Below are 13,287 nucleotides of genomic sequence, written 5' to 3'. Positions count from 1 at the left end.
TGGAAATGAAAAGGTGGATAGGTTGGCGAAAAGAGCGTTGACTAAAAATAGGACTGAAATGGAACTTACAAGCAGTGGATCTGAAGCGAAAGGTGCTGTTTGGAGGCAAGTTGTTCAGGAGTGGCAGAAGCGGTGGGATTCAGGGAGTACGGGCAGGCAATTGTATCATCTTAAGAAGGAGGTGGCAGTGAGTAGGTTGTATAGGGGTAATAGGAGAGATGAGGTGGTCATTACCAGGCTTAGACTGGGACATTGTGCATTAAATAAAACGCTACAGATGATAGGAGAACATGAGACGGGGCTTTGTGGAGTGTGCCAGGAGGAGGTGGGGACAGTAGAGCATGTAATACTGCGGTGCAAGGGTTATGATGTGGAGAGGTCAGTTCTGCAGAATAGGTTGACGGAGCGGGGAATTGGGGAATTTAATCTGAAGAGTGTGTTGGAGGGTAGTAGGGCACAGGTGAGGGAACTGGTGGGGTTTCTGAAGGCTATAGGTGTTTATGAAAGAGTGTAGTTTTTTTTTTTTTTTTTTTTGATACAGCTTGTGAACTCACTGTCTGACCCATACTCCGGAACAGTAGGAGGCGGTAATGCTCCTTTACGTTGGTTGCCAACCGCCGTTAAACACAAAGAAGAAGAAGAAGAAGATCCATCACAGCCTCCCTCGTACACACACGATCTTTGGTATGACGTCAGCCGAGGCGGATCTACGATGGCGAACATTCGGTGTGTGAAGGTGAGCAGCAGAATAAACATGAAACACCTCCGCGCTGCCTCGCCGTTTTCTTTTCCTCTGAGGAAATATGATGCGTTAGACTTTCACCCTGCTTCGGTTTCGATTTGTGCGAGTTTTTCTGGTTCTTTCGGCGTGCACGCTCTCTTTGTAGTCCATAAGTTTGAGTGCTCGGCTAGCATACTTGCAGGTTAGCAAACATGCTGATAGCTCCCCCTTCAGCCCTCCCGGCTGACCTCCGGCTGTCAGTTAGATGGACACAGGACACACGAGGGCTTTTAAACATGGCAGCTTAAATTAATTAATTAAATTAATAATGCTGTATTTATATTTCAGTTAATAAAAACCGGTCACTGAGATGAATCTGAAGAGTAAATGAAGGTGCGCGCATGTGTGCTTAGCCCCCCTTTTTTTGTTAACTTTGCAAAAACAAATAAGACAAATAACAAATAAGATCATTTAGAAGAAGGTGTTTAAAATTTTTTTCCCCCAGTATTTTACGCATCAGGTTTTTTCAGGCTCAAGTCTGGTCTCTGGAGACTGTCTGCCAACAAAAGCACAATGAGTCTGTGTCACCTTACTTCACGGAAGCCTGGGAAGTTTCTTATAATCTCCGGATATTTGATACAAACAGTCTATGTTATGCTGGAGTGTATAAAACCCTGGATAAACATCCTGTGATTTTCTTTCATGGGGGAAACAAAAACCTCTTTGGTGGGTGACAAAATGTTCATATGCAGGGAAACCTGTGGCATTATGATGTAATGGGTCTCCTGATGTAGACTGCAAACACTGAACGACTGATCCCAGCAAACGCTGAGGAAACACTGACTGCATGTCCCATATAAAGACACGATCTAGACGTTTACATGTAGAATAATGGTTCATATGCCTCCTATACAAAGGAAGGAATGTAGTTCATATTATTGCAGCAAAGACCTTAATTCATGTCTCTTTTTTCTTTAATTAAAACATTTGAATGACAGCTAAATTTCCTATGAAATGTCTGTGATCAGACAGTCAGAAGTTATGTATGTTGTTTATGTTCTTTATGGCAACTGGCTACTTTATATTCAATGTTTCTGCCATAAAGGTTTCATTCCTGTAACATGTTTTCAGTCGCCGTTTTGTTAAATTTAAGCAACAATGCCATTTGCTTACATGTTGGTAAAGATTATGTTTTGGGTTAAAATGCTCCTCATTCCACAGCAGCAGCTTACACATATGGCAGGAAGGTCAAAGTTCAAGGTGCAGTGTTACGAAGAAATGGTGCCAAAGTTCGTCTAGTTCATTCAACTAGCAGTTTTTTCCACTCCAACAGTATCTTTAGGGAAATCGTGGCATGCAATTATTTCGAATTAAAGCTTTCTTTCAATACAGTGTGGATGTTGCAGTATTATACTATTTCTGAAAGGCCTTTATTGGAGTATTGATCTGATTACTATTGAATTTCAATCATTGAAAACCACAGCAGAGAGATATTGAATAGGATTCATTGGTAGTCACCTTAAAGACACTGGACAAGATTTTAAAAGTATTTTAAATTCAATGAAGCAGCTTTAACATCAAATATGTTTGACTAACCAAAAACAAATCCCATCACAATTTCATGAAGTGTACCTAATATAATCCATTACTGAGGAATTAACGTTTAACAGATAAAACACGCAGTGTCTTTTTGAAAGGAACCCAGTGATGTTCTGATCTGTCCTTTCACTCGTCTTTCTTATTGACCTGCGACTTTCTTTCCCCTTTTCTTCTGCCCCCTCCTCTTGTCCCGGTGGGCGTCCCTCTTTACGTGTGTTTTGAGCAGGGTATGGTCGGCCTGGTAACAGGCGGTGCCTCCGGTTTGGGGCGGGCCACCGTGGAGCGTCTGGTGCAGAGCGGAGCGTCTGCTGTGATCGTGGACCTGCCCTCCTCTGACGGACAGGCTGTGGCAGCCAGTCTGGGAAACCGCTGTGCCTTTGCTCCTGCAGATGTGAGTCTAAAATTCAACCGACGCGAGACTGCATATTTTGGAAACATTAACAGAGAAAGTCACATTTGTAAACACTCCTATCTGCGTGAGCTGTGCGGGGCATAGAGTTTACATGAATCGAATAGAACAAAATGGACCAAAATGCTTCTTAAGCCATGTGTGAAATGAATACTGATTGTCCTTTAGCACTAGAACCACAAAAGCGGTCATTTTGACATCCTTGGCATTTAAAAAATCAAGTAACTCTGTTGAATTAAAACACAATCATCTTATATTTCGTGACTTTTCCTAAAAAGGGTTTATTTTAGTGGATTTTTGGGGTGTGTGGGATTAATAATAAAAAAAAAAAAGTGCAACAACTTCAACCTAGAACCATCGAGGACGCCACTCTGACCCCATAAAAAAGAATGTGGCATACATTTTGACATAAAGGCAGCTAAAACCTGAGCCAGAGACCACTAGATTGATTGACAGACAGATAAATATATAGTGGGGTTAGTTGTGGAAAAATAATTTGAGCATCAAAACCAAACAGATTTCTGAGATTTGTTGAAAGAAAGTGAAAACCTTCAGAAAGGGATCAAAACAGCATGAACGAGGTTCACACCAGCATTGACACAAAGGCAAAATTACAACAGCTCCTTTATAGCCATCATGTGGATACAATCTTTGTCTGTTCAGCGGTTGGATGTGAAATTCTCACCATTGTGTAGATTCTGCATGTGCCACTGGAAATGTAATACCCTGTCAGCTCAGTAGATGGCGCTCACACACAGATGCTGAGCACCAGTGCATTCATGTTGTATATTTTGGCCATAATTATTCTTATTTGTCCTCTATTTTCCTGCAAACAGGGAATATAAATAATCTTTGGTGCATTTCGAGTTCTTCTACTGGGGTTGTTATTGGCTGGAATGCTTTATAATTTGATGTGAGCAAAAGGGCTTCTTGTCCTCGTCGTTTTCCAGGTGACATCAGAGGCAGAGGTGCGGTCAGCTGTTTCCCTGGCCAAAGAGAAGTTTGGGAAGTTGGACTTGGCGGTTAACTGCGCTGGCATTGCTGTGGCTGTGAAAACATATAACTTTAAGAAGGACCTCCCTCACAGCCTGGAGGACTTCCAGCGCGTCATCAATGTAAGACGGCCGGACAGATGATCAGACGGACAGAAGAAGAAGTAATCAGAGAATCACATGTGGCTTTCATTTATTTATTTTATTTAACCTGCAGGTGAACATTGCAGGATCTTTTAATGTGATTCGCCTCGCTGCGGGCGAGATGGGGAAGAACGAACCCGACGCAGACGGACACCGAGGCTGCATTATTAACACCGCCAGCGTGGCAGCTTTCGATGGACAGGTAAGGTTTAAAAAAAAAAAATACTATATATAGTATTTCTTAAGTGAGTGATAAAAATAAATGAGTGATTTTGTATTTATTTATTCTTCAGGTTGGACAAGCGGCTTACTCCGCTTCTAAAGGCGGCATCGTTGGGATGACTCTTCCCATCGCACGAGACCTGGCACCCGTGGGCATCAGAGTCATCACCATAGCACCCGGTTAGTGTTCCTACTTAGCCCGTTAGAGTTAACTTAAACTAAACCGAAAACTATGTGGAGAAATTAGATTTTCTGATTATTTTATCAAAAATTGACACAAAAATCCAAAAATCAACAAAGCTGTTTTTTTCCTTCAGGGCTCTTCTCCACTCCTCTTCTCGCCAGTCTTCCAGAGAAGGTGCGCTCATTCCTCGCGCGCCAGGTGCCCTTCCCCTCGCGCCTGGGGGACCCCGCTGAGTTTGCTCACCTGGTCACATGCCTGGTTGAGAATCCCATGATCAACGGGGAGGTCATTAGACTGGACGGAGCCATTCGCATGCAGCCCTGAGCTGTTCTCATCTCAGTGTTTTATCAGAATCTGCCGGCGACACAAAGATACATGAAAGATGTAGTTCGATGTGAGGAGTTTGAGAAAGCAGGAGGGCTGCGGTTTGTTTCTCGTATGGTAGCATTTTCCATTTTAAATTTTGTGTTCACTCACTGATAACTTCTAGCTACTCGTGTAGGTTTGGAGCTAAAATACACAGAAATCCATACGCAGAGAAAAAAAGTGCCCGAGTGCCTTTAAATGTGACGGCAGGTGGTCCTGAATGGGTCCGACTCTTGCTATGAATCATACGTAACATTGTGCATCTGACAGCATCTACAGTGTGAGAACAGGCTGCTGAGTTCATAGAACAAGTCTTGTATGTTTGTCTTTGTGGCTGTATTTACATTGTAAAAATCTGCACACTGTAAATATGTCTGTCAGGAATCACTGACTGTTTTATCAAAATTTTATGGGAATGTAAAAACTGACTATGGTACAATAAACATCACAAGTTTGACTAATCTGTGAGTGAAAGGAAATTAACCTCACGTGATTGATGTTCTCCTTTTTAATCTGTAGCAAAAAACCAAAACAAAGATATGACACAAATCTTATTTTTGCTTTAGTACATGAACTTTCCAGCCTCGTGAAAGCTGGAGGATAAATTATTTTAATTACTGGCACATTGGTTTTCCAGAACAAGTACAAGGGGGGAAAAAATCCTCAGCAAAAATCTCAAACCTCTCTAATCAGAAAATAATATTCTCAATAAAGTTACTTCCAGCTTTCTTAAATAGAAACCGACAGAGATTTTGCATTGTCATGAACTTTTTTTTCCCCTTCAATTTCTATTATAAATTTTTATTTGTCTTGACATTCAGTCTGTTTGTGGGACGCATCACTGAGTCATTATGTCGGTTCGGAAGAAAAACATGAGCATTCTTTGCTCTGTGTTAAGATCCTTTATCATCTAGACAAATATACTTAATAAATCTACTTTTCATCCATGGAAAGAGAAAAGTCTAAAATCTCAGTGCACGCCTGTCCATTTACTGTAATTATTATTATAATTATTACAATCTCCCCGGGATGTTTATCTGACATGCAGCTTGGTGTCACATGCGTATGTATGTATGTACATATGTGAGCTAGTGGCAGTTAGAAGGCTTTTAGTTTCACTTTGAGTCACAAGCCTCCAGCCTGAAACAGAGAGCAAAACCAAGTTGAAATAAGTTGTTTGTTTTTAGATATCTGCACAGTAGATGAGAATTTATTTAGCTTTTGCTTGAAAGAGAGGGATCAATAAACAGTTTTTGCCATTATTCCATCTTCAGGTGTTTTACTCTGAATGAACAAATGCCAACATCAGTTTAGAGCTGCAGTTTCCTGGAGCCTCTGGGAGACATTGTATGTTATCACAGTATTGTGGTGATACAGAAGACAAGAAAGAAAGAAACAAAGTTCCTCACTATATAAAGAAAATTCATAGCCGCATTAGACATAATTGATGATTTTTTTCCCAGTCCTTTTTTTGTTGAGTGCTTTTTTTGGATTATCTGCAGCTTCATGATTCACTAGATTTCACATTCTCTTCAGTGCTTTTATTGAGTGTTTTATGATATTGAGGTCATATTAAGAAAAGTAGAACAAGCGTCATACCGAATTCTCAAAGTAGTTTATTCTTAGTTGAGGAAGTGAAGGCATCCTTTCGAGCCCTGCACGTTAAAGAGAAATCAAAAAGTTCAGATAACATTTTGCTATTTTTCTGAATTTAGTTTTGTAGGTAGGAATAAATCGATTTATGGGCCCAGTGTTTGCTGAGTGACCCGTTTCAGTGTCTGGAGTTTTGTGTTATTATAGGTTAAAGTTTTATATCATGTTCAGCGTGACACAGTATGGAAAGTTTAGTTGCTACGTGTTGCAACCAAGACCAGTCTCGAGACATCCAACTCTAATAAGCTACAATGAATTTTCCTTTTCCTTGTCACCACCTGCGGGATGGTGTGTGTTCTTTAATCTCTGTGTCATAAAGTGATAAAGTAAGATGATAAAATAAGCGAAGTGGTAAAACTTTGTGCTCATATGAGAATATTAAATCTGAAAGCAATAAAAATAAACACACACAATATCATTTATCAATTTTAATGTTTTTATCACCAGCGACAACACATATTAAGAAAAATCTTTCAGGAGTGATTGGAGATGTCATGATAATTTATTAATTATATGCAGATTCGAGGGCTTGTTGTTTTAATTCAAGGCACTGCACGGTTTAGAAAGATCTGTACTGGGCACAGTTTACCACAGATTGAATTCAAAACCAGTGCCAAACAGAGAAATGCCCATTTTGCGACCAAAGGAGATACCCGTTCCCAGCACCTTGGCTTCAACACCTGTGGGACTAATTCCCACTCCTGTGTCTAATCCCAGACCAACTGTAGCTTTGACTGGACCAGCAGAGGCTGAAGCACTGGCTATTTCTGCTGTGGCAAAGGCTTGGGCACCAGAGGCCACAGAGGCTCCAGCTCCTGCGCTGGCATTGGGTCCTTTGGCCTCTGCGTCAAAAACGCTCCATTCAGCACGGGCGTGCCCCACTCCCGCTTCAGCATACACTCCGGCTTTGGGAAGACGCTTCCCTGGTTTGTCCTCAAACGCATCTGCAAATGTTCCAGCCCGAGCAAAGGTTTCCTCAGTAAAAGCTCTGCCAGGCCGATCAAAGGTATCGATCATCTCAAGTGCTCCAGCTGCATTAGTAGTAATGACTCCACCTGCTCGCATAACTGCATGGGCTGTAAGTAAGGAGAAATGTAACCTGAGCTACATAGAAGACAATGTTACAGCAGTGGATATTCCTACAATATTATAGAAACGGGATTTAAAAATGTACTAAAACAAGAATTATGCTAATGATGGACTAACAAACACTGTTGTTAATGCAAAAGTGTTAAACCTCACAAATATGAAAGGCAAATATGTCCTATCACATGAAAATATCAATATTGTTTTTTTTATCAATAAATATCAGTATTGTATTCTCTCTCTCTCTCTCTCTCTCTCTCTCTCTCTCTCTCTCTCACACACACACACACACACACACACACACACACACACACACACACACACACACACACACACACACAACTTACCACCAACATCTGCAATTGAAAAAAAAAGAAAAATGTTATGTAGACAAGTTTTGTCTAAATCACATTAATCATGTTTAAGTCAAAATAACTTATCATTGTGTGCAGCTGACAGTAAGTGCACTGCATTCAAGAAGAAAGCAGAGTATCCTACAAACCAACATTATCATATTTTATGTTTTGCTTCAAGTTTTTCTGCTAGACATCTGTCACAGTTCTATTATAAACCATCATCTATACTCATAGTTTTGGTTAAATTACACCCTTAAAATTATGTTAGCAGCCTGTGTGTGAAACCTACCTGCCATGTTTGCTGTTATCGCCCCTTTATTTCCACATTTTGTCTTCAAGCCTGAGCTGCTTCTTTTTTGGATATATCCTGGAAAAAAAAGTGACTTAAGTGACTGAAATACTTGGACATATAAACATTTAAACACTAAGAGGTGCTTAAACATGCAGTTTCTTTTTTCATTGTTTTGATTTGTTTTTCAGAACAAAATGCGAGTTAATTAAAGTTAATAAGTTAATCTGTTTCCTGGAAAAGCCTGGAAACGGTTTGCCTACCTGGCATCTTTTGGCCGGTTATTGTTAAAGAAACCGGGAGAACTTCTGTAAAAAATCAATATAGAAAAATATCAGCTACACACAGATAAATCTTCTGTGAATACATTTTAAGTTTCCTGATTAAAACAATAACTTGCAAGAACAAGTCAATTAAAGAATCAGATAATCAGATTATAATCGCACATTATCCCATGATTACTTACTCAAATAATGTTGCTTGGGAAATGTTTGCACGCCTTTGCTGCAAGCGCTGAGAGACAGAGGAATAAATAGCAGACCAGGAGGGGGGGGGTACAAGTTCTTTTAACTATAATGCAGAAGTGAAACTAGTCGCACAGACTGTTATTTGGGTAACACTTGTTCCAGGCTGCAGTCAGGAAATACAAATCTGCTCAAACAGAGAAATACCCATTTTGCGACCAATGGAGATACCCGTTCCCAGCACCTTGGCTTCCAAACCTGTGACACAAAGGCTTCAGCTCCTGCGCAGACATTGGGTCCTTTGGCCTCTGCATCAAAAACGCTCCATTCAGCAAAAACAAGCGCGTCCATGCTCACAGGTGTACACACGGGTGATCACACCCACAAACTACACCCTTTTTGGCTCCTACCTCAAAGCACACTGTGTTCTGTTGATCTTATGTGCTGCACAATAATGTTTAATATTTAGTATTTACTGTCATATTCCCATATATCATTGTGATGTTGTTTATTATATTACTCTTGTTCTCTTCTGCTTGTTTTCTTTTTTCTTTCTCAACAGGTGATCCAGGTGATCGATATATGCTTTTTTTTTTCTTTTCTTTTTCTGCCCGTTCTGTTGGTTTTTGTCTTTTGCCCTTCTCCCCCGTCCCTCTTCTCAGCTGTTTCTCTTTCCCTCTTTCTTTCTCCCCTTCTTTCCCCCAGTCAAGTCTGTCCCGTATTCAGTAAGTGAAAATAAAATAAACAATAAAAGGTGAATCAAATGGACCATTACGGCAAGGCTGGGATGGTCAGTTTGGTAAAGTAAATCCGTTGGGCATCTTTGTTTGCCTTTAGACAATAATTCTGATGGCAAAAGAGCCAAACGGGACAGGCAAAGAAGACACAAAATGCACTGGACACACACACACAAACACACAGAGTGACACAGAGAAGATTTGTATAACAGTAAAATTTTGCCCTCAGTACAGTTTTATTGCAAATGAGAAAACACTTGTGCCTTGCAGAGCCACAAATAATATCTACATGCGCTGTTTAGCTCTACTACGCTTGGTAATACTGCCATAAGCAGAAACTTCTGAATGTAATATCCAGGTTATATTTTATGCAACAGCACCTCGCATTAATTTGGCCGGCCTTGCAGGCACCAAAGAGGTTCTTGGTTTTTTTTTTAAACCCTACAGATCAACAGCAGAAGCATCATTTGAGTAAAATAAATGAAGGATTGCATTTTGCCATTAATATGTTATGAATCAGTGCCGTAAAACAGTGGATAGAACTGCTACAAACAAGTAGGAAGTAGGAGAAGTTGAAGGTGGAAGTCTTGCTTTGATAACATGTACTGCATCCCTGACAAATTGCATTAAAAGAGCTGTGTGTGGACACAAATGACACTCTAACCACTCCCCTCTCACCTTAACCAAACAGAATATTTCCACCAGTGAAAAAAGAAAACGAAGGGAAACGCATCTTAACCAGAAAATCTGCTCATAGCTTGTTTTAATACTATTTAATACTACCGTATTAATAAATAGAACAATCGCTCGTCCTAAAGGTCATCCAGTTCTGCAATAATGATCAATAAAGTTGTTATTTTTCTTGGGTCCTGTTTTTGTTTTCTGGAGTGTAACTCTTTAACTCTAACTGTCAACGGGGTTCCTCCGGGGACATTTGGGGACATTCTCTCCTTTAAAAAAAAGGGCAGAAAAAATGAGAAAAATTAAAATCAACAGTCCTCTTCTCTTGCTTCCTCTAATCAAAACAGCATACCACTGACTTGATGTTTAGCTAATGGATGCTTAATTGAAACCAGTATTCCCTCAGCTGCTCTGGGATTAATGTGCCTCTGCGGGGGATCAACTGGAGCCTGGATGGCACTCAAGCTGCGCTGCTGATATCCTCGTGTTGGTGTTGTTCCCAGATCATCATACTAAATGTTGTTCCAGGATCAACATTGCAAGTGACCAATCAGAATACTTTTGCGACTTCGGGAAAAACCCAGCGTAAAACAAAAAACTGTACTTAAGCTGCGAGAAACCGCCTCTGTCCGCCGATCAACGGACCCTGACCCTAACCCTAACCCTAACCATAACCCTTTAATAAACAGTAAGCAGAATTGATATTGTCCTTGCAACATTGGAATTTCATAAATGCCCGAATGGCTTGGCGCGCAAAAGAATAACGTCACAACAATGTGATTGGTCACTTGCAATGTTGAACCTGGAACAACATTTTCATGATGGTCTGGGAACAACACCAACACGAGGATATCAGATCATCCCAGTAGGGGAGCCAACAAGTCCTCTGGGTCCTGACAGTGGGTTGACTGCGCCTGTGCCTGCTGTAAATCTGCTTCTGTCTGGGGGATGATTCGGCAAGGGGACCATAAAAACATCACTGATGGAGACTGTTTGTCTGACTGACTGTCAGAATAGAGTCTGTCCTCTTCTCTTCCCTCTGAATGAAATAAAAATGACAGCGTGACATCTGCAGCGAGAAGACGGTGGTGATGGGTGGAGGAGTCAGCGATCGTGAGTTCATTTGGCCAAATCGCATCAGATTAGCTCAGATCTTTTCATTCACAGAATTTTGTGGGGTTTTGATTTGTTTTTTAAACTGCTGAATTTCCCAGCAAGTTGTTTTTCATACTGTGCTTTCCTCAAATCTATAGAAACCTCAAGGGCGATCCTGTCGGTGTCGTCATGTTGTTGTATATAGAATCAAAACTGTAGGACATGATCAATGTGACTGTTTGCTGGTAATTCTTTTAAACTGAAATAAAATGTCAGCAGGTTATATTGTAGTCTGCAACACACCATCACATACTTCTTGTCCATGCATCCCTTATGCTACAGTCACACTGGGAAAAACATTGCTTGGAGACCATGCCGAAACAAATAAGTTTACAATCTCACTGACAATGCGGAGGATGCTTTGAAGACAGGCAGCAAGTCTACCACCTCTCTCTCGATCAGTTGCTGCATTCAAACCAACTGATTTGCTATTAATTGGAGTGCAGTTGGCAATTGCATGTGAAATATTACAGCGACTAACTATTAGCTGAAATTGCTAATCTGTTATCATCTACATACATAAAAATTCATATTCTGTAGTTACATTCAGACCCTCGGTCAGAAATTCTGAAATCCCTCCTAGAAAAGTTAGTGCAGGACAGCTATTTAAAATGACACAATGCACTTTTATAGGGATATAATCAGGATACAACCAGTTGGCAACCAGCTGAGTCGAATCCTATACTGCAGATGCATTACACAGACAAGCTGTTCTCACTGGCGCAAAGTGAATCAGATTCAATGTGCAGAGTCAACCGGCAACACACTTGCATCCTGACTGCGTTCATAAATTCAGACTGCAATTACTTGCAACCCTTTGTCAATCTTTCTAATAGTCCTGCAGTCTTGAGTCTTGCCTTGCGCGTTCAACCTCTGGTTGCCATAACTACTTGCACCCAGTTAGGAAATTCAAAGAATGCAGTGCAATCCCAGGCCATTGCTGATTTCTCCTAGTTGCAAGAAGGTTGCTGTCCTGTTTTTACTGCAGTATGACTAACGACAGCACTGAGCGCATGTATGTTTTACTACATATAAAGGTTTGTGATTGTAATCTTTTTAATGTATACAGAATATCATCAGTCATTTGAGAGTAATAATTTGGGGTGCGGAGTAATTTACTAATGGCCCTATTTAATCATTCTGCAGATCAAGAATCTCTTTAAAGGACAACATTTGACAAGGGAAGGACTACTAACACTGGCAGATCTGACACTATTTCCCACCTTATGTGGAATAAAAGCCAAATATTAATGTAATAAATTATATCATCTACAACAGAGAACAGGCCAGGAAAAAAAATCTACAGTCATTTTGGCTGCAGCAGCCCCTCTGCTCCCTTTGTTTGCTTCTTTTTCAAAGAGATCCACTTCCTATTGCTGAAAACAGAAACTGACTGTCAGAATTCGAGCTAGCCGTGGATTCGTGTTCCTTTTCCTTGAGTGCGGTGGTGAAACGGTTAAAGGTGTTCGTAAGGTGTCAGAGTCTGTTTCAACTGAGCCCGTGGTTTTTTTTCCTACCAAGTGCGGTTTCCAGCTTCTCATTGTTTACTGCTAACTCCCTTCCGCTACTGCAGTTACCTTCTTCCTCCATTGTTCTCATTCTCTCTCACTATCAGTCTCTCCCTCTTTCAACTTCTTTCACTCTTGGTACAAATTTCTCCATGCTTTTCCTCCATCTGATGGACCCAATCTGTACCCATCTGATAAATCAGATGATGTGTTTCTTTTGTTGTTCACTGCCCACCCACCTCTTCCCTTTCATCTGTCCTTGGTGTGCATACAGTGTTTCCCACATACATGTCATGTACTATGTACAACACCGACACAATCGCACACACCCACGCTCACACACAGATCAACCACAGTGCAATGCATATCACGGTTGCTCTAGTTTTTTGTTTGGCCCCAAAAAACGTTCGCACAAGCTGATTTACCACAACACCTTCTCTCACACCTACACGCACAAAACACTGAATAAAAATGCTTTATGAGCTCCATTACTTCCTGAAACATATTAATGTATCAATGACATCAACTTTATCGTTAGCGGGGCTTCTTGTTTATGTTTTGGTTGGTTTTTAATGCCTCCCCTTTCAAATCACCTCTTCCTCTTCCTCAAATCCACCTCTTTATTCTTCGCCCCCCTTTTTACGTCAAAGCCACGCTTCCGATAATTGCATCATGACTTCAATCAACATTAAGAGAGAGAGAGGAAAAAAAAAAAAAGCAT

General features: G+C 40.7%; 2 protein-coding genes across 2 annotated transcripts in view; both read left to right on the top strand.

The window, feature by feature from the left end:
• Positions 1–617: 617 nt before the first annotated feature.
• hsd17b10 (hydroxysteroid (17-beta) dehydrogenase 10) lies at positions 618–5,098 on the top strand. Its single transcript, XM_040038078.1, has 6 exons — positions 618–736; positions 2,547–2,711; positions 3,680–3,844; positions 3,939–4,067; positions 4,159–4,267; positions 4,405–5,098. Exons 1-6 carry the CDS (start codon positions 713–715, stop codon positions 4,593–4,595), a joined length of 783 nt encoding a protein of 260 aa, XP_039894012.1. The 5' UTR covers positions 618–712; the 3' UTR covers positions 4,596–5,098.
• Positions 5,099–6,541: 1,443 nt separating this feature from the next.
• Positions 6,542–13,287, top strand: part of LOC120737357 (torsin-1A-like) — a 44,010-nt gene continuing 37,264 nt past the window's right edge. Inside the window, exons 1-2 of the mRNA XM_040037999.1 lie at positions 6,542–6,578; positions 7,072–7,368. Of these exons, the coding sequence (XP_039893933.1) occupies positions 6,542–6,578; positions 7,072–7,368 (334 nt within the window). The remainder of the gene's footprint in view (positions 6,579–7,071; positions 7,369–13,287) is intronic.

This window comes from Simochromis diagramma, unplaced genomic scaffold (assembly GCF_900408965.1).
Source record: "Simochromis diagramma unplaced genomic scaffold, fSimDia1.1 OVJJ01000061.1, whole genome shotgun sequence".
NCBI classification, from domain to species: Eukaryota; Metazoa; Chordata; class Actinopteri; order Cichliformes; family Cichlidae; genus Simochromis; species Simochromis diagramma.
Note: the sequence above shows the minus strand (reverse complement) of the source record. Positions and strands in the feature narration are given on the sequence as shown.